The sequence below is a fragment of the Scyliorhinus canicula genome, chromosome 4, assembly GCF_902713615.1.
Source record: "Scyliorhinus canicula chromosome 4, sScyCan1.1, whole genome shotgun sequence".
In the NCBI taxonomy this organism is placed as follows: Eukaryota; Metazoa; Chordata; class Chondrichthyes; order Carcharhiniformes; family Scyliorhinidae; genus Scyliorhinus; species Scyliorhinus canicula.
In genome coordinates this window covers 6,352,669-6,374,300 of record NC_052149.1, presented here as the reverse complement: position 1 = coordinate 6,374,300, position 21,632 = coordinate 6,352,669, and the positions used below count along the sequence as shown (strand labels likewise).

At 49.6% G+C, this 21,632-nt stretch overlaps 1 protein-coding gene across 2 annotated transcripts in view; it reads right to left on the bottom strand.

The window, feature by feature from the left end:
* Window positions 1-21,632, bottom strand: part of lpar3 (lysophosphatidic acid receptor 3) — an 88,836-nt gene that overhangs the window by 29,765 nt on the left and 37,439 nt on the right. For both annotated transcript variants that reach the window (XM_038793637.1, XM_038793636.1), the window contains exons 2-3: window positions 18,870-18,957; window positions 13,876-14,631 (exon numbers count right to left, since the gene is read on the bottom strand). In XM_038793637.1, the coding sequence (XP_038649565.1) occupies window positions 13,876-14,611 (736 nt within the window). In that variant the 5' untranslated portion in view covers window positions 14,612-14,631; window positions 18,870-18,957. The remainder of the gene's footprint in view (window positions 1-13,875; window positions 14,632-18,869; window positions 18,958-21,632) is intronic.

Sequence of the window (21,632 nt, the reverse complement as noted above, 5' to 3'; positions counted from 1 at the left end):
GGCGCTACTCCCCTACGCCGGGACCCCCGCCCCGCCGGGTAGGGGAGAATGCCGCCCCTCATGTATCCTGTCAGTTAATAGCATGCACCTCAAGTATCAGCAATAAGCAGCTGTCCTGTCTTGCACTTCTCACAATCCAACACCTCCATGGAGTGGTAGAATGGAGCTTTCCCTGAAAATGGTTGATTTAAACGCAAGCCAGAAATCTGCTCGGGGTTTGCGTGATGCTTCAACTTGCTGGGTAACAGGTAATCCAAAATTTGAGAAAATCCAGCATGGTCTTAATCGCAACTGTACTGGATCCCAGACTTCAGACCTGCGTAAGTAAGAGGAATGGTCCTGTCCGCGAGAAAGATTGGGAGAGAAAACCTGGAAGATGGGAGAGGAAAGGACAAGGAAGATCCCAGGCATCAGGAAGTTGCAATTATCAAAACGAAAAAACTTTTCCCAACTACAGGACATCTCACAGCTGTTTGCAGCCAATGACGTGCTTATGAAGTGTAATTTCAGAAACACAAAGTCATAAATTAAAAAATTAAACTGTGACCAGGTTATTTATTTTTGTAATGTTAATTGGGGATTAAATATCGGCCAGGCACCAGGACAAACTCCCCTGCTCTTCTTCACAATAGTCCCATGGGATATTTTACATACAGCTCAGCAGGTAGATGGGGCCTCAGTTTCACATCTCATCTGAAAGACATTGGGCTGAACTTTCTTCTACTGTTGGAGGTAGAGATCGGGTCAAGTAGAAAATGTAGGATTTTTGATTCTAAATTGTAATTCACAGTGTCAGGGGTGCACTGAACTTTACATCAACCACATTGGGTCAACATTGACATGCATTGCAGTACTTTTCCATTGGGGAAAGTGCCATCAAACGGTCACAACTGTTGAAAAATAGCCCGACAAACCCTCTACCGTGCTTTGGACTGAGATATAAATATCTGAAAGTCTTTAAATTTAGAAAAAGGCCAAGCTGTTGAATATTAAAAACAATCAAAACACCTGCTGACTCCATTGACTGACAGGAAATCTCTTTTGAAATGAAAATGAAACAATGCTTTCGGCTTGATAAAGCCCATCAATCTTCAGTTACAATGGATTCCACTGTTGACATTTCTTAGGATTTGTTTTGATAGCTGGGGCTATTATGAGTATTTGGCGGAGTCTCAAAGGTTGCAAATGACTTTTGTCAGTGGAGGGGGGAGCTCTGTTTGCATTTTGATTGACAGTCGAATAGGTTATTAAAAGATTATCTGTCTTTGATGTGGTAAGGGAAATCGATGTTTGTTTGTTTGAGCAAGAGGTTGCCCATTTGGCGGCATTTCCTTTCTTTCAATGCGTTGTACGGCCGAAAGTTTGCTTTCGCAGTGAAGTACTTTGAATAAGACAGTTCTGTTAGGTTGATAGAAGTTTATGTATTAGTGTAATTTCAAAGAAAATAGGAAGTTTGTTTGGAGTGGATACTGGGTGAGTAACTTTGGAGGATACATGGTGGGCATAGAGGAGCATGAGGGTATCGGGGGCATTGCGTGGAATGGAGGTTGTGAGGGGGTCTGGGGGTGAAGGTCAGGGGGCATAAGAATTATGTTGCCGAGAGCTGGGCTGATATCCAGCAAACCAAGTGGGGGGGGGGGGCTTTCTAGCCAGTCCACTCCAGCACCCACACTCCTCCAATACTGCCTCAAGACTCAGAAAACCTGCCCTCCCACATCTCCGGGGTAGAGATGTGGTGGGTATGAGCAGAGGTGACGGACTCACCTTTCTGAACTCCGGAAATGACCTGATTCACCCAATGGAAAAACCCAATCCAAGACGTCAAAGAGTGCAACACTCCCTGACATCTGCTCTGGAGTGTCAGCCTGGATTCCTGTTCTGGGATGGGTTTGAATACAGAACCTCCCAACTGAGAGACAAGACTGCTATCAACTAAGCCATGGCTGAAGAAGGGCAGCATATATTGCTGCCGAAATATGTGCAGGTTAGGTGGATTGGCCACGATCAATTACCCCTTAGTGTCCAAAGGTGAGGTGGGTTATGGGGTTACAGGGATGGGACAGGGAAGTGGGATAAGGTAGAGTGCTCTTTCGGAGAGTAGGTGCAGACTTGATGGGCCGAATGGTGTCCTTCCACACTGTAGGGATTCTCTCATTCTATGATTCCAAAGAGACTAAGAAAATTGTCAATCAAAAGACACAGAGTCATGATAGTTTGAAAAGGCATCAGAGGCAACATGTGAAAAAGACGAGTGATTGGCACTGTGAACCATGAAAGGGCGGTGGATACTGATTCAATAGTAACTTTCAATAAGGCAATTGGGTCAGTCCATTAAAGGAGGTAAATCAAGGAGAATCCCGCCCTCCGGCTGCCGAATATTCCGGCACCGGGGATTTGGGATTTGGCGGGGGCGGGAATGTCGCCACGCCGGCCGGTGGAGGCTCTTCGGCGGCAGTTGGCATGGCGCCAAGCCCCACGCCAGGATTCCGCACCTTTGGGGCGGCCCAACGCCGGAGTGGTTCACGCCACTCTTTCGTGCCGGAGTTGCCCGCCCCGCAGAATCCCGCCCTAAGTGTTGACACCGGGGCAGGATTTGTGGACTTCCATGACAGCAAAACTGGCATTGCACCTGGACCCGATTCTGCGGCCATGGAGGGGCGAGTGCAACGTGGAACACAATCGATTCCAATGAGGAACGCTGCCGGATTCACCGGATTCCCGATCGACACTCGGGAGGACGGCAAGCTGCAGCCACATATACACACGGCACTCCCCACACACACAAAATCCCAGCCAACAAGATGGCGCTGGAGCGCGTCCATACAGCCGATGAGTCGGTTGGAATAAACTAGTCAGACAGGTCATATAAAAGAGAGGCGAGTGGGTGTGTTATGGAGGGAGAACCTATTGCAACTTCGGCTTGTTGAATGAAAAAGGGACGGGCCTGTCTATCCTGCTATGAAGAAGGGAGTATACAGTTCATTGCTTTTAATGAATGAGTGGGAGTTACGCTGTGTTCCCCATTTGATATAAATCTTGAATTTTTCAGCAAATTAATTGGTTATTAATTGCCTGAAAGAATCGTCTCAAAGAACTCCACACACAATGGGTTATAGTGACAGCTCTGGTGCAGGAAAGAAAATGGGCATTTAACGATTCCAATTTATCCTGTCAGGTTCTTTCTCAAATTTACAAATTCCACCTCGTCCCTGTAAGCTATTGAGCAGATTAATGGGATGTTTCTCAATGGTACACAATATTAGCAACACAACCAAATCTGTCCCCTCTTGACAAATTCTAAGTTTGTCAAAGGAGCCTTTATGCTCATTATCTGAGTTTGTACTGTTCTCCAGAACAAACTCAAATGTTTTTCCCTCTGGAACTGTGAGGTCAGTAATTCCCAGAATCACAGGTTCCAAATGTGGTCTGAAAGCTCGTGGCCACACTTCCGATGTCCTAACCGTACCTCTGTGGCAGGCAGCGATCTGCGAAAAATTTCGACAACTGCAACCCAAACTCCCACTCATCCTTGTGAGCTGTGGCCTTGAGATTTTGTTTCCGTGGTTACCATTACTGATCCCCAGCCACAGTGCTTGGAAGGTCTACTCGGGAGAAATTGCCAGAAGTCAGGCATGCGGAAAGGATTCTGAAAGTAATATATCAAAAGCTAGGCCACAGTGCTTCAGGTAAACAAGTCAAAGTTAGCCTGCGGCTGACAATCAGGGGTAGAAATGCTGGGGAAAAGGCAAATCCCGCAAGAATTGCGGAGTTACAACCCATCATAGAACATAGAACATAGAACAGTACAGCACAGAACAGGCCCTTCGGCCCTCGATGTTGTGCCGAGCAATGATCACCCTACTCAAACCCACGTATCCACCCTATTCCCGTAACCCAACAACCCCCCCCCTTAACCTTACTTTTTTTTTAGGACACTACGGGCAATTTAGCATGGCCAATCCACCTAACCCGCACATCTTTGGACTGTGGGAGGAAACCGGAGCACCCGGAGGAAACCCACGCACACACGGGGAGGACATGCAGACTCCGCACAGACAGTGACCCAAGCCGGGAATCGAACCTGGGACCCTGGAGCTGTGAAGCATTTATGCTAACCACCATGCTACCCTGCTGCCCCTTAATGGCCTTCATGTTTGTGCCAGTTCTCTCTGCAGGAGCAACTTGGCTAACCCCACTCGCACCTTCCATTCTTTGTAACCCTGAAGTCTTTATTTCTCTTCAGATGATTGCACAACTCTCTTTGGAAGCTACAATCAAAACTGCCTCCTCCACACTTTAGTGCAGTGCATTCCAGATCCTAACCACTCGCTGCGTCAGAATGGTTTCACTCCTGTCACCTTGGGTTCTTTTGCCAGTCACCTTATATCTGCGACCCCCCTGGTTCTCAAACCTTCCACCAGTGGAGACAGTTCCTCCACATCCACTCTGTCCAGACCCCTCATGACTTTGAACATCCCGTGAAGTCTGTCATCATTCTCCGCACAGTTCGCAGTTTGAAATTGTGTCTTGCAAACTTCAAATTTTAAGGAGGATCACAAAGGAGGAAGTGAGGAGGTTTAGTGAGGAAATTACAGAGGTTAGGGCCTCGATAGCTGAAGGCATGGCCACCAATAATAGAGCAATTAAAACCGATGCGCAGTATGGGATTTGGAGCAGTGCATATAATAATAATCTTTATTAGTGTCACAAGTAGGCTTACATTAACACTGCAATGAAGTTACTGTGAAAAGCCCCGAGCGCCTGTTCGGGTACACTGAGGGAGAATTCAGAATGTCCAATTCACCTAACAGCAGGGTAGCATGGTGGTTAGCATAAATGCTTCACAGCTCCAAGGTCCCAGGTTCGATTCCCGGCTGGGTCACTGTCTGTGTGGAGTCTGCACGTCCTCCCCCTGTTTGCGTGGGTTTCCTCCGGGTGCTCCGGTTTCCTCCCACAGTCCAAAGATGTGCAGGTTAGGTGGATTGGCCATGCTAAATTGCCCGTAGTGTCCTAATAAAAGTAAGGTTAAGGGGGGGTATAGGGTGGATACGTGGGTTTGAGTAGGGTGATCATGGCTCGGCACAACATTGAGGGCCGAAGGGCCTGTTCTGTGCTGTACTGTTCTATGTTCTAACAGCACGTCTTTCGGGATTTGTGGGAGGAAGCCGGAGCACCCGGAGGAAACCCACGCAGACACAGGGAGAACATGCAGGTTCCGTGACCACAGCATCCCTACAGTGCAGAAGGAGGCCATTTGGCCCATTGTGTGCACCGACCCTCTGAAAGAGCACCCACCTAGGCCCACTCCCCCGCCCAATCCCTGTTCATTTCTGAGGGTTTCAAGCCTGGAGGTGGTGATAGGGAGGGTTGAGGCTAAGGACACTCTGAAAAAAAGGATAAGAATTTTTAAATCAAGCTGTTGCTTGACTGGGTGCCAAGATAGATCCCAGTTTACCTTTGCCACACTCACCCGGGATGTTATTTGTGACTTTGATAAGAGCTGTTTTATTAGTGCGTCAGCATTGGAAAGTTGATTGGAGAGATTCAGACATGGAGTTTGGGAAAGATGTGGACACATTTGGGAGACAACAAAGTTTGAGGACTTTGGGGCGGCAGTATTTGCAAAACTAATCTGCAGTGGGGTGTCTGGAGTAATATTATGAAATGTGATAATACCAATACGATAAAGAACGCAAGGGACACCTGCCTGAGAATACCACACTGTGAGTTTACCAAGCCTGTGTCCTCAGCGCACTAACACTCCTTTACAATGACGAGACCTGGACAAGATATGCCAGGCAGGAGAAAACGCTGAGCAGTTTCCATCTTCTCTGTCTCAGATGAATCTCGAGCATCTCTGGACAGGACAGCACAGTAGGGCAGCACGGTAGCACAGTGGTTAGCACAGTTGCTTCACAGGCCCAGGGTCGCAGGTTTGATTCCTGGCTTGGGACATTGTTGCGCGGAGTCTGCACGTTCTCCCCGTGTCTGCGTGGGTTTCCTCTGGGAGCTCCGGTTCCCCCCACAGTCCAAAGGCGTGCAGGTTAGGTGGATTGGCCATGCTAAATTACCCTTAGTGTCCAAAAAAGGTTAGGTGGGGTTACGGGGATAAGGTGGAGGTGTGGGCTTAGGTAGGGCGCTCTTTCCAAGGGCCGGTGCAGACTCGATGGGCCGAATGGCCTCCTTCTGCACTGTTAATTCTATGATCTATGACAGGGTCACCAACCCAGAGATCCTGGAGCGTGTTAATTCCATCAGCATAAACTCATTGCTAATGAAGTCCGCGCTGGCTCAGCCACGTTCATCACGGTGGATGATGGCCATAAACCCAAAGACCACTGACCCCTGGGTCATGACCTCCTAGCTGTCCATGTCTCCATGACAAGGATGCTGCAAGAGGCATATGAAGACGGTGGCCATTAACACTGACAACTGGGAGAGAGTCGCTGATGGCCGCGACCTCTGGAGGTTGACTGGAAGAGCATTGGAGGAGGTGAGCAGAAACAAAAGGCTCAGCCAATTGGGAAGAGACCTCAAAGGAAACAAGCGGGTGGATCATGCACCTTCTCAGCCACTATCCTCCCCTGCAGCAAGTACAGCAGAGATGCCATGCCAGAGTGGGGTTCTTAGTCACACCAGCCATGTTCAACACAGAGATATCACCACAACACAAACTAGCGTCTTATGAGAAAAAAAGTTGCCAAAGACAAGGGAAAGCATTCAAGGTATTTAAATCGATTAAATAAACACACTTAGTGTTGGTGGGAATTTAATATGGATACTCAGATGTTGATACAATTACTGGAGGCGAACTCTTAACCAGATCAATCAACATAACACTGGGACACACCTTTAGGCAATTTGGTTTTTCCTCATTACAACATAACTCTTGTGTAACAGCAGCAATTAAATCTTCATTAGGAGAACATTGAGTATATTCGAGCAATGCACCATTAAAAGACCATCAATGGTCTTTCTCACAATGTAGCCAGGCAATGACTTGTGTTGACTTCTCTTCTTCTTCCTGCACTATTACTTTTGCTGTCGCCCAGGGGCTATCCTTGGTCACTTCCTATTTTTCATAGTGGAATGATCCAGAAGCACAGTATCAGTTTCCATGTGTATACCAATGACAACCCATTGCGACCTCACTGCCAGCTATTTTAATCCCTCCCTGAATCATTCCATGGCTTGTTAAACTTTAAGTGTTTGAGCAAATGGAGAAGAAGAGATGGAAGAGGAAACAGAGACCAGGGACTGGATTTTCTGATTCTGAGACTAAGTGCTGCGGCGTGGGAACGGTGGTGTTTTACAACTGAAAAAAACGCCGCAAATCGGCCAGCGATCCCCGGTCTGGTGGGGGGCCAGCAGGCACGCAGCGTAAAGCACCTGGCTTTACCTGTGGATATGGTCAGAGAATTTCCGGGTCTGTGGCCGCGCACGCCGGCAGCCTGCTATTGCCGCGCCGTGCAACATGTCACCGGCCCAGCGCGGACCCGGCCTGCCAAATAGTGACCCCCTTTGACCAGGCTTGCCACTCCCAGGCTACCCCCCACCCACGCACCCAGCCCCCGCCAAAGCCCCCTCTGCCAACGGATTGGCTCCCCCCCCAGACTGCGGTGGCGCTGGACTCAGTCCGCAGCCGCCACACCGAGTTCCCGGCAAAAAATACCATGATTGACCGACGCCCGGGAAGGGAGGGCGGAGCATTGGGGAAGGGCCTCAGGTACTGTCCTGAGGTTGTCCATATGGCGTACGGCGCACTCCTGTAGTATGCCATTTTGGATGGGGCAGAGTATCGCAAAAGCTGCACCACACACCATTTTGGCGCCGGCGTTGATTCTCCAGCCGATCGCCGAACAAGATTTCGGCATCGGTGACCGGTGAATCCCGATCCAGTTCTATTGAAAGGCTGTCATGATAGGGAGATATTGGGAACTTGGGGCCAGAAATAGAGTCCAAGATGTAGGAGGCAATTTAGGGGTTAAAAAGACTGCCAGAAGCAGATTCAGAGGGTTACACCCACAGACTGAGTCACATTGTCCCATTCAGACTTAACCTCATTAAGAATACACAAGAAGCTCCGGTTGAGCCAGGATGATCCACTCAAGAACCATCGTCGTTCAGGACACTTATATGACCAGCCATTATCCCATCACAGAGTCTGATTGCCTATTTGTCCGCCAGGAGAAGGTTAGTTGTATATGAATGGCACAGCTCTGGGATGGGAATTTCCAGTCCCTCAGCTGCGTACTTGTCAGCGGCCCGTCCTCGTCGGCAGCCGCATTCTCCGCTCCTGCCACCTGCCAATGGGATTTCCCATTGCAGCTGCCCCACGCTGCCGGGAAACTCGTGGATGTGGATGTGCTGCTGGCGGAACGGAGAATCCTGCCGGTGGAGAATCCCGCCATTGTTCTTTTGTATAAACGGGAGTGGTCAATCAGCCAAAATAACGATGAAGGATTCAAGTTTGGCCATCTCAGGGGAGAACCTTTGTTTGAGGAGATGGACAGAGCTCAGAGAGAGAGAGAGAGAAAGAAATGCTTTTTGAACAGTTACAGCAGAAGGCTGTGGGAAACTGACCAGAGGCTATGAAAGTTGACACTGAGGCACGCTTTGGAAAGGGATTCCGAACACATGTTCCTAACAGAAGAAAGATTGCTTTCTAAATTCAATATTGCCTCTGTCTACCTGTAAAGTGGAACGAGAGCTGTATGTTCTGTTATATTGTTGTTTTATGGGAACTACTGTGTTAAGGTTAAGAAACTGCATGCAATCTGTTAGTGTCAGAGCTGAAGCAATTTAAATATTGTTTTCTTTTGTTTTGGTTGAATAAAGTTTGTTTTAAAATAACCAAGCCCTATTTCTTATGTTATCACTCCTGGGACGTATCGAACTTTCCGCACAGTCTTAAAATGTTAAAAGAATGGTGGTCCTGGTTCAGTCTGTTGTTCAGTATGAGTATTGAACAGGAACAGAGTGTCTGCTTTGACTCAGTCGGTAACACTCGCAGCCGAGTCAGCAGGTCTGTGACCCACTGCAGGGACTTGAGCACATGATCCAGGCTGACACTTCTGTGCAGTGCTGAGCAAGGGCTGCTCTGTCGGAGATGTCGCTTGGCTATACCGAGTCCTTGTAAACCCTCTCATGTGGATCAAACTGGCAATATTTCAAAATAGAGCAGGAGAGTTCTCCCCAGTTTCCAATCAACGTCATCAGCAAGCAGATCATCTGGTCACTATCTTACTGTGGGAGCTTGCTGTGCACAGACTGGGTGCTCAGTTACCCAATGTTACAGCAGTGAATGCACTTTGAAAAGCACTCTGTTGGATGTGAAGTACATTGGGATATCCTGAGAATGATGTGCGGCAATGCTGCCCCGCCGCCGGCTGCTGGATTCTCCGGCACCGGTTTTTCGGCGGGGGCAGGCATCGCGCCACACCGGTCGGGGGCCGTTGACAGTGGCCCCCCCCCCCGGCGATCCTCCGCTCCGCGATGAGCCAAGTGGCCACCCGTTTTCAGCCAGTCCTGCCGGCGAAAATCAAACAAGGTCCTTACCGGTGGGCTCTGCGGGCGGCCTGCGGAGTCCTCGGGAGAGCACGGGGGGGGGGGGATCTGGCCCCAGGGGGTGCCGCCATGGTGGCCTAACCCACGATCGGGGCCCACGGGCGGGCCCGTGCCATGGGGGCCCTCTTTCCCTCCACGCCGGCTGTTGTATACGTCCACCATGGCTGACGCGGAGAAGAACCCCCCCCTGTGCATGTGCTGGGATCACGCCAGCACACGCTGGCGCTCCCACACATGCGCCAACTTGCGCCGGCCGGCGGAGGCCCTTCATTGCCGGTTGGCGCCGTGCCAAGCCCTTCGCCGGCAGTTGGTGCGGAGCCAACCACGTCGGCGCCGGCCTAGCCCCTGAAGGTGCGGAGGATTGAAATGAAAAATGAAAATCGCTTATTGTCACGAGTAGGCTTCAATGAAGTTACTGTGAAAAGCCCCTAGTCGCCACATTCCGGCGCCTGTCCGGGGAGGCTGGTACGGGAATCGAACCTTGCTGCTAGCCTGCTTGGTCTGCTTTAAAAGCCAGCGATTTAGCCCAGTGAGCTAAACCAACCCCTCGCACATGCCGGGCGGCCCGCGCCAGAGTGGTTTACGCCACTCCTTGGCGCCGGTATAGCCCGCTCAGCCGGTTAGGGGAGCATCCCGGCCGATATATAAATGAAAGTCCCTTCTTCTTTCTCGTATATCTGTTGGTAGGTTATTTAATTGAAACAGAGCTAAGGGGCACAGATATGCACGTGATGACATCAGGCAAGAGTAGAGGCCACAATATTTCCATCTCTAATGAGAAGGAAACACGTTAATATAATGCAACTGGCTCACTGTAGATTGATCACGTGATCTGGTTTAGACTAGGATGGAAGGTTTTAATAATGGACAAAGCACTTTGGAATCTTGTCGTGGCTATCTGCTTGGAGCACTGGAATGTCACCTTGGGAAATGGCTTGCGGGTGTCGCTGGCTGAGGCAGTATTTGTTGCCCATCCCTAATTGTCCTTGAGGGAGCATTTCAGATTCAAGCACATTGCTGTGGATCTGGGATCTGGAGTCACATGTAGGCCAGAGCGGGTAAGGACGGCAGATTTCCTTCCCTAAAGGATATTAGTGAACAAGATTGGGTTTTCGCGGTAATCAACAATTCAATCGTCTGCTATTGTGGGTTGTGAATCTGTGTTGCTGGATTACTCGTCCAGTGACAATAACACAGTGCCACCGCCTCCCAGGTGGTTTATGCCCACTTTTGTTGATTTTCCATGACCACCATCACCCACTCCACTCTCCCACCCCCCACCCCTGCCGTCCCAGCAACCTTCACACTCAGTAATTCAGCCAGTCAGCAGTTAATTTACACGTTACTCTCTGACCCAGTGAGCACCAGGGGCTGTTTAGCACAGGGCTAAATAGCTGGCTCTGAAAGCAGACCAAGGCAGGCCAACAGCACGGTTCAATTCCCGTACCAGCCTCCCCGAACAGGCGCCGGAATGTGGCGACTAGGGGCTTTTCACAGTAACTTCATTTGAAGCCTACTTGTGACATTAAGCGATTTTCATTTCATTTCATTTCACTTTATTAATCTTGACACGCTTATCCATGCTGATGACAGACAAACTGACTTCACACCAGATTATGCCTTTTTTCTTTTGTTGTTTCTGACCAGCACACGGTGCCTCACAGCGCCGTGGTCCCGGGTTTGATTCCAGCCTCGGGTGACTGTCTGTGTGGAGTTTGCAGGTTCTCCCCGTGTCTGCGTGGGTTTCCTCCCACAGTCTGAAGATGTGCAGGTTAGGTCACGTAATTAGCCGTGCTAGATTGTCCCTTAGTGTCATGATCAATGCGCGGTTATGGGTTAGGGCGAGGGAGTGGGCCTCGATAGAGTGCTCTCTCTGCGGGGGGGGGGGGGGTGCAGTGCAGACACAATGGGCCGAATGGCCTCCTTCTGCACTATAAGGATTCTAATCATTTCAACTTCATGCTCCTGGCTTCATGGTTATAAATCCGAAATAAACCGTCAGAGACTGACAGAGCTGATTTTGAAAATGCTGTTCAGCAGAGACCCCGTGAAGCAATTTCAAAAATCCGACCTTGCATGTGTGGGAAGAGTTTGAATAAACAATCACTTTTATTTCGCAGCCACTAAACCGGCCAGGTTTGCACATTTCAATTGGCGTTAGTCATTTCTTTTTTTTTTTAAATTTTTTTTTTAAATTTTAGATTAGCCAATTATTTTTTCCAATTAAGGGGCAATTTAGCGTGGCCAATCCACCTACTCTGCACATTTTTGGGTTGTGGGGGCGAAACCCACGCAGACACGGGGAGAACGTGCAAACTCCACACGGACAGTGACCCAGAGCCGGGATCGAACCTGGGACCTCAGCGCCGTGAGGCGGTTGTGCTAACCACTAGGCCACCGTGCTGCCCCGCGTTAGTCATTTCTGAACCTTTTTCGTAGGTAAGCTGCTGTGAAATGATACACTGTGCAGCTGATTTCTAGAATGTTCTAAAGCACGTCGAAATGAAAGAGCCCTTGTGTTGATCTGCCGATGGCTTGGGGCATGTGTTATTACGAGAAGCAATCTCAGTTATTAATAAGGAAAGCTCTTCTAAAAATCAAGTGCTCAGCAACAGGGCAAGCACAGTCACGTCCAGATCAGTCTTTGGGCTGGAGGGTGCTTTGCATAAGAGTGATTAGCGACTGGGTTTTGGTGGTGGAAGGGCAGGCTCAGGAGCTCTAGGCTGTGCGAGTGGTGAAAATTCTGGATTCAAATCTAAAACAGCACGGCTAAAGTCAGCAAAATAAACAGTACACTGCGGATGTAGGAATCTGAAGCAAATAGAGAAAGTTGCTCGAAATATGAGAACTCTGTTTCTCTCTCCACAGATGCTGCCAGACTTTCTGTGATTGCGCATCACTTTCTGTTCTCATTACTGCCGGTTTTTCCATCTCGCTTTCACAGGAGTCCAACATAAGTCCGAACAGAAAGATCGTTTACTCTTCAACAATGTTTGGTTAATTCAGTCAACATGTTTCTTCCCCTCCTCTTCCATTTTAAACCCTCCTTTAAAATGTCTACCGTTCTTCTCCCTCTACGTCACTGCCCCGCTGCCACTGGTGGTTTTCAGTGCGTCAACCCACTCAGATGCCTTTCAACATCTCCCTACCAATCGAGCACCAATCAAATACGGTGTGTATTGCGCTTCCCTTGTTTCTCACAAGTACAAGTACAGCCAGAGGAAAGACATGCCCCAACAGGTTGAGAGGATTATGTTGTTAATCGTCATCATCTTTATTTGGCAAACCCTCAGTTCACCCATTAACATTGCTCACAAAGCATCATTTGTTTGTGAAAAGTAAAGGACAGGCCACACAACAGATTCATTTCTTCCTTTTAAATTATGCATTCTTTTATATATTATTTCATGAAATGTGGGCGTCACTGGCAAGGACCCGCATTTGCTGCCCATCCCTAATTGCCCTTGGACTGAGTGGCTGGCTAGGCCATTTCCCAGGGCCAGTTAAGGGTCAACCACATTGCTGTGGGTCTGGAGTCACATGTAGGCCAGGCCAGGTAAGGACGGCAGATTTCCTTCCCCAAAGGACACTAATGAACCAGGTAGGATTTTACAACCACCAATGGCAGAGTTTCATGCTCTCGATTACTGACTCTCGCCTTATGTTCCAGCTTTTATTAACTGAACTTAAATTTCAGCCGCTGCCTGTGTGAGATTTAAGCCCGTGTGCCCAGAGCATTAGCCTGGGCCTCTGGATCTCTAGTTGGCAAGGCCAGCGTTCATTACCCATCCCTAGTTTCCCCACAGTTGGACGCAATCAAGTGGAAACCTCAGAAGGTAGCCAAGAGTCAATGATAATGGTGTGTTCCCAACTGGAGTCACACCCCATATCATTTGGAACCGATTAACCGGGTGGATGCTGAGAAAACATTTCCCTGGTTAGGCAATCTAGAACTCAGGGCCGCACTCTCAAAACAAGGAGTTGGGAAAGAAACTTCTTTATTCAAAGGGTTGTGAAGTTTTGCAATTCTTAATCTCAGTGAAGGTCATTATTAAGTATAACCAAGTCAGAAGTCATTGGATTTTTGCATGCTGAGGGAACGAAGGGGGTAGGGGAAGGCTGGAGGGCAAGATCAGACATCATTTTGTTGAAGGGCAAATAGCTAAAAAGGGCCAAATGGCCCATTTCAGGTCCCAGTTCCTGCGCTTGGTATAGTCAAAGACCCAGCTAAGGCGCGATGTACCAAATGGCCTCTTTCTGTATTGCAAGGTTCTATAATTCTAATAAATGATTAAGTCAATCACCTACCCAGAACAGTCACAATGGTCTTTATTAGCTTCAGCGGCATCTTGCTGCGTTTGATGGAGCCAGTGGTGTGCGACATCAAGTTCAAGGTTTTCTTTCTCACGTAGGTATAGATCCGCAAATATATCATTACTATGACACAAAACGTGGAGAGGTTGACAGAAGCCCAGAATATCAGGAAACTCCGACTGTAAATGGGGGCCAGTGAAGAACAGGCAACGGTGTGACAGATACAATGCCATCCCATATTGGGGATAGTGGACATGAAAATTGCCGTCCCCCAGATAGCCACGATGAGGCAGATGACGCGACGCTTGGACAGGTTACTGTGCAGTCTCATCTTTATGACAGAGAAGTAGCGCTCCACCGCTATGACCAGCAAGCTGTACAATGACGCACAGAAACTAACGTCTAGGAGCGCCTGGCGAAGGAAATACTGCTGCACCGTCAGCGTCCGTGAAACGCGGCCAGTGTGAAACATCAGGAAGACGTAAGCTAAGCTGGCAAAAATGTCGGCCGCCGCTAGATTGGCGAGCAGGTAGTAGAAAGGGAAATGGAACTGTCGGGTCCGCACCACTGCGATAACAATCATTAAATTGCAAAGAAATATAAACAGGCAGCAAATGATACCAAAGCCTAAAGCGATGTCGTAGGTTTTCCCGGCGAAATTCTCTGAAGAGCCACTGCTACTGAGATTGTAGAAATATTGCATTGTTTTATTGTAGTGGCAAGTTTCCATCTTCTCATCCAATTTTAAGACTGTAAAAGAGAGAATGTGAATAAGTTAAATACTGGATCAATTGATAGGTACCTTCAGTAAAACAGATAATTTCAAACAACTTAAGAAGACTAGTTCTGGTAAATCAGAATATCTGGTTTACCAGAAAATATTGTTTTGTGCTGGCTACAGTCAGAATCTGGAGGGATGTAGGGGTTCCTGAGTTATGGGATGGGGCATTACTGACAAAGCTAAAACCTCATGCCCATCTCTAATTGTCCTTGATAAGTGGTGGTGGTTAATCCTCCAGAATTGTAAGTGTGGCTGTGTGTGAGTGTATATATTTGTGTGTATGTGTGTGTATATGTATGTGTCTGTATGAGTGTGTGTGAGAATATATGTGTGTGTCCCCGAGCGAGCACTCACAGTGCCAAGAAACACACGGCTATTGAACATAACTCACTTTGAATAAGGGGCCTAAATGGGGAACACACGGCGGAGGCTACACATAGCCCCATTTTCTACAGTGTGGAGCCCTGCTTGCCAAAACCCCAGTTGTAGCAAGAAATTGGGACGCCATTTTAAAAATGGCTTCCCAATTTCCCAGGCCCAAAGAGCATGCAGCTGGGGCCTCCGATCCCCTTGGAGACCCTCACGGGTGCCGTTAGGTCTGGTCCCCGTTTGTGGGGCCAGTACCAAACATCGCTCACCCAAGGTCTCTGAGGTGAATGGACTGAACCCCAAAGCCTTGGGTACCTCGGAAATCTGCACATTAGGGTAAGGCTTACAGCCTCGTTCTAATATGCAAATTTGCTAAAATGTGATCCCGCAAGCAACGACCCGCAAGATTGCACTGAATCTCGCGAGGCGTTGCGAGTTGGGTAGATCCCAGCGGGGTCTCCCGGCTTTCACCGGCCACGCTGCGCCACGGTGAGCTGCTTTTCCAGCACAGCAAGGCCGGAAGATCGTGCGCCCATTGTGTGTATGTATGTTAAGTTGTGCGTAGGTGTGTTGTACGGGTGCGTCCGAGAGCGAGAGAGATTCTGTGTGTGGGGGGCATGTCGGTGTGTGAGTGTATGTTTTTGTGTGCGTGAGGGGGTGAATTGGTGTGTGAGGGTATGTGTGTGTGTTATTGTGTGTTGGGGGCTATATTGGTGTGTGATGGTGTGGTGGGGGTTGTGTGTCGGAGGGTTTATTGGCGTGTGTGTGTTTTTGTGTGGGGGTGCATATTGGAGTGTGAGGGTGTGGGGGGGTTGTGCGTGGGGTGCATATTGGAGTGTGAGGGTGTGGGGGGGTTGTGTGTGTGGGGGGTATATTGGTGTGTGAGGGTGTGGGGGGGGTTGTGTGTGTGTGGGGGGTATATTGGTGTGTGAGGGTGTGGGGGGGGGGTTGTGTGTGGGGGGTATATTGGTGTGTGAGGGTGTGGGGGGGTTGTGTGTGGGGGGGGTTATTGCTGTGTGAGGGTGTGAGGGGGGTGTTGTCTGTGTGTGGGGGGTATATTGGTGTGTGAGGGTGTGGGGGGGTTGTGTGTGTGGAGGGTATATTGGTGTGTGAGGGTGTGGGGGGGGTTTGTGTGTGTGGGGGTATATTGGTGTGTGAGGGTGTGGGGGGGTTTGTGCGTGTGTGGGGGGTATATTGGTGTGTGAGGGTGTGGGGGGGGGTTTGTGTGTGTGTGGGGGGTATATTGGTGTGTGAGGGTGTGGGGGGGTTGTGTGTGTGTGGGGGGTATATTGGTGTGTGAGGATGTGGGGGGGGGTTGGGTGTGTGTGGGGGGTATAGTGGTGTGTGAGGGTGTGGGGGGGGGGGTTTGTGTGTGTGTGGGGTATATTGGTGTGTGAGGGGGTGTGGGGGGGTTTTGTGTGTGTGTGGGGGGTATATTGGTGTGTGAGGGTGTGGGGGGGGGTTGTGTGTGTGTGGGGGGTATATTGGTGTGTGAGGGTGTGGGACGGGGGTGTTGTGTGTGTGTGGGGGGTATATTGGTGTGTGAGGGTGTGGGACGGGGTGTTGTGTGTGTGTGGGGGGTATATTGGTGTGTGTGGGTGTGGGGAGGGGGGTTTGTGTGTGTGTGGGGGGTATTTTGGTGTGTGAGGGTGTGGGGGGGGTTTGTGTGTGGGGGGGTATATTGATGTGGGAGGGTGTGGGAGGGGGTTGTGTGTGTGTGTGGGGTATATTGGTGTGTGAGGATGTGGGGGGGGTTGGGTGTGTGTGGGGGTATATTGGTGTGTGAGGGTGTGGGGGGGTTGTGTGTGTGTGGGGGTATATTGGTGTGTGAGGATGTGGGGGGGGTTGTGTGTGTGTGGGGTATATTGGTGTGTGAGGGTGTGGGGGGGTTGTGTGTGTGTGGGGGGTATATTGGTGTGTGAGGGTGTGGGGGGGTTTGTGTGTGTGTGGGGGGGGTATATTGGTGTGTGAGGGTGTGGGGGGGTTGTGTGTGTGGGGGGGGGGTATATTGGTGTGTGAGGGTGTGGGGGGGGTTGTGTGTGTGTGGGGGGTATATTGGTGTGTGAGGGTGTGGGGTGGGTTTGTGTGTGGGGGGTATATTGGTGTGTGAGGGTGTGGGGGGGGGGGGGTTGTGTGTGTGGGGGGGTATATGGTGTGTGAGGGTGTGGGGGGGGGTTTGTGTGTGTGTGGGGGGTATATTGGTGTGTGAGGGTGTGGGGGGGGTTTGTGTGTGTGTGGGGGGTATATTGGTGTGTGAGGGTGTGGGGGGGGGTTGTGTGTGTGGGGGGGTATATTGGTGTGTGAGGGTGTGGGGGGGGTTTGTGTGTGTGTGGGGGGTATATTGGTGTGTGAGGGTGTGGGGGGGGGGTTGTGTGTGTGGGCGGTATTTTGGTGTGTGAGGGGGTGGGGGGGGTCTGTGTGTGGGGGATATATTGGTGTGTGAGGGGGTGGGGGGGTTTTGTGTGTGTGGGGGGGTATATTGGTGTGTGAGGGTGTGGGGGGGTTGTGTGTGTGTGGGGGGTATATTGGTGTGTGAGGGTGTGGGGGGGTTGTGTGTGTGTGGGGGGTATATTGGTGTGTGAGGGTGTGGGGGGTCTGTGTGTGGGGGGTATATTGGTGTGTGAGGGTTTGGGGGGATCTGTGTGTGGGGGGTATATTGGTGTGTGAGGGTGTGGGGGGGGTTTGTGTGTGCGTGGGGGGTATATTGGTGTGTGGGGGGGTTTGTGTGTGCGTGGGGGGTATATTGGTGTGTGAGGGTGTGGGGGGTATAGTGGTGTGTGTGTGTGTGGGGGGGGGGGGGTATATTGGTGTGTGAGGGTGTGGGGGGTATATTGGCTCCTTCAAGGACACTGATATTATTGTCCCTATCCTCCCAGCTAATGTGGAGAATCTGTCACAGACAGTGTTGATGGTACCTCCCCAGGGCCTTATAGACTCATAGAATTTACAGTGCAGAAGGAGGCCATTCGGCCCGTTGAGTCTGCACCGGCTCCTGGAAAGAGCACCCCACTTAAGCCAACACCTCCACCCTATCCCCGTAACCTGGAATCCCACATAAACCTTTTGGACGTTAAGGCAATTTATCGTGGCCGATCCACCTAACCTGCACGTCTTTGGACTGTGGGAGGAAACCGGAGCACCCGGAGGAAACCCACGCGGACACGGGGAGAATGTGCAGACTCTGCACAGACAGTGACCCAAGCCGGGAATCGAACCTGGTATCCTGGAGCTGTGAAGCAACGGTGCTAACCACTATGCTACCATGCTACTGTGCTACCGTGAGGTAGCATCTGTACGGAGTCCAGTATTCTGAGCCGTTTAGAAGAGTTGGGAGGGCGACCACCTTGTACACGAGGATCTTGGTGTCTGCACGAATGTCACGGTGTCAAAGACTCTCGTCCTTCGCCGTCTGAAGGAGGCGCTCATGGATTGGATACGATGTCGGATCTCCAAAGGCGTGTTCAAGAATCGGGATCATCAGCCATGCAAAGACCCACAGAACCCATGACCAGTAACAGAGAGTTTCTTAGGTGGACAATCATACTCGTTAGCGAGCGATCGCCGAAGAAGAAGTAGGTTTGTGTGGGTGGGTGTGTGGGGGGGATGTTGGCATGGGTGCGAGAATGTATTTCAGAGTGTGAGAGAGTGCGTATTAGTGTGTAAGAGAGTGTGTGTCTGTGGGCATCTCCTTGTGTGTAGACAAGTGTGTGTGTGTGTGTGTTGCTGGAAACTCACTCTTGTGGGATCTCTTACTGATTCATCACAACAGAAAAGTAATCAGGGAGAACATCACTCCCCAATATTTGAAGGGTTATAATGTTAATAATGCAATCCTTACCCAGCACAGCCACTGGCTCCTGCTGTAAACCTCTGCTGTAGGGCAGCAAGTAAAATCCCCCTTTGTCTGCTTGAGAATATCCAGTGTCCTAAAAACAAGTGAGAGCAGAATGGTTAAAATATCTCAGTTTTCTTCCATTCAAAAAATGATCATATCCGACAAGAGGCAATCCCCCATCTCCTCTTAACGTTCAGCTACCTTCACTGAATTCATCAGTGGCTTGGTGGATTGGCCATGCTAAATTTCCCTCAGGTTAGGTGAGGTTACTGGGTTGCGGGGATGGGTTGAAGGTGTGGATTTAAGTGGGTGCTCTTTCCCAGAGCCGGCGCAGACTCGATGGGCCGAATGGCCTCCTTCAGCACTGTAACTTCTTGATTCTATCAGCATCAACACTTTGGGAGTCACCATTGATCAGAAACTTAACTGGAAGGGCTACATGGCGAAGTCAGAGGCCTGAAATTCTGCAGCGAGTAACTCACGTCCTGACTCCCCAAAGCCTGTCCACAAGCCAGGAGTGTAATTGAATACTCTGCTTGCCTGGATCCATGCAACTTCAACAACACTCAAGGGCAAATCAGGCCACTTGATTGGCACCCCAACCACCAGCTTGAACATTCACTCCCTCCACCAGTTGGCAACAGCGTCTACCATCTACAAGATGGAACAGGAAGCCTTCAACAGCACCTTCCCAACCCACAGCCTGGAAGAAGGGCAGCAGATGCTTGGGTAGACAACAACAGGCACATTTCCAGCAGATCACCATCCTGACTTCAAGCACTTTTAAGCCATTCTCTCCCTGTTGTATGGTCAAAGTCCTGGAACCCAGTACCATTAGCATCACTACGTGGTTCATGTGGTGAATCACTGCCACCTGAAGGGTAACTAGTAATGGGCAATATCATACAATCGTAGAAATTACAGTGCAGAAGGAGGCCATTCGGCCCATCGGGTTTGCACCGGCCCCGGGAAAGAGCACCCTACTTAACCCCAAGCCTCCACCCTATCCCCGTAACCCAGTAACGCCACCTCACCTTTTTGTACACGAAGGGCATTTTATCATGGCCAATCTATCTAACCTGCACATCATTGGACTGTGGGAGGAAACCGGAGCACCCGGAGGAAACCCACGCAGACACGGGGAGAACGTGCAGACTCCGCACAGACAGTGACCCAAACTGGGAATCGAACCTGGGACCCTGGAGCTGTGAAGCAACTGTGCTAAACACTGTGCTACCGTGCTGCCCCCAGGTCTTGCCAGTTATATCTAGGTCACATCAATTAACTTGTAAAAACAAAATGCTTCGTAATGCCTCCTAAAAATAAATAAAGTCGCCATAGTCCCAGGTGACCATAGGCTGCTTTCCCCTTTACAGGGAGAGCTGAGTGGTGGTGATTTAACCTGAGGATCACCACACCTCAGGTGAGGGGCAATGTTGTCAAGGCAGGGCCTTCAAGAATTTTTTTTCTATTTGTTCTTGGGACATGGGCACCTCAGACAGGGCCAGCATTTATTGCCCATCCCTAATTGCCCTTGAGTGGCAATTCCGAATCAACCACATTGATGTGGGTCTGAAGTCATGTATAGGCCAGACCTGGTAAGGGCGACAGATTTCCTTCCCTAAAGGACATTAGTGAAGCAGATGGGTTTTTACAAGAATTGACGATGGTTTCATGGTCACCGTCAGACCAAACATTTTTTTTTATTGAATTCAAATTTTACCATCTGCAGTGGCAGGATTTGAACCTGGGACCTCAGAGCTCTGGGTTACTAGTCCTGGGACACCACCACTACGCCATAACTTCCCCAATAAACTCAGCTGGTACGGGAATTGAACCTGTACTTTTGGCATCGGACACAAACTACTTGTCCAACCAACTGAGCTAAACCGGGACCTTTTCAAAGATTCTAATGTGATTAACACGGTACACGCATCACCACTAATGTGGTTAACATGGCACATACATCACCCTCTAATGTGATTAACATGGCACATACATCACCCTCTATAATGTGATTAACACGGTACACACATCACCCCCTACTGTGATTAACACGGTACACACATCACCCCCTACTGTGATTAACACGGTACGCACACCACCCACTAATGTGATTAACACGGTACACACATCACCCTCTAATGTGATTAACACGGCACATACATCACCCTCTAATGTGATTAACACAGTACACACACCACCCACTAATGTGATTAACACGGTACACACATCACCCTCTAATGTGATTAACACGGTACATACATCACCAACTAATGCGATTAACACTGAAAACACATCACCCTCTACTGTGATTAACACGGTACACACATCACCCTCTAATGTGATTAACACGGTACACACATCACCCTCTAATGTGATTAACACGGTACACACATCACCCTCTAATGTGATTAACACGGTACATACATCACCAACTAATGCGATTAACACTGAAAACACATCACCCTCTACTGTGATTAACACGGTACACACATCACCCTCTAATGTGATTAACACGGTACACACATCACCCTCTAATGTGATTAACACGGTACACACAACACCCTCTACTGTGATTAACACGGTACACACATCACCCTCCAATGTGATTAATACAGTACATACATCACCCTCTAATGTGATTAACACGGTACACACAACACCCTCTAATTGGATTAACACTGTACATACATCACCCACTAATGTGATTAACACGGTACACACATCACCCTCTAATGTGATTAACATACTACACACATTACC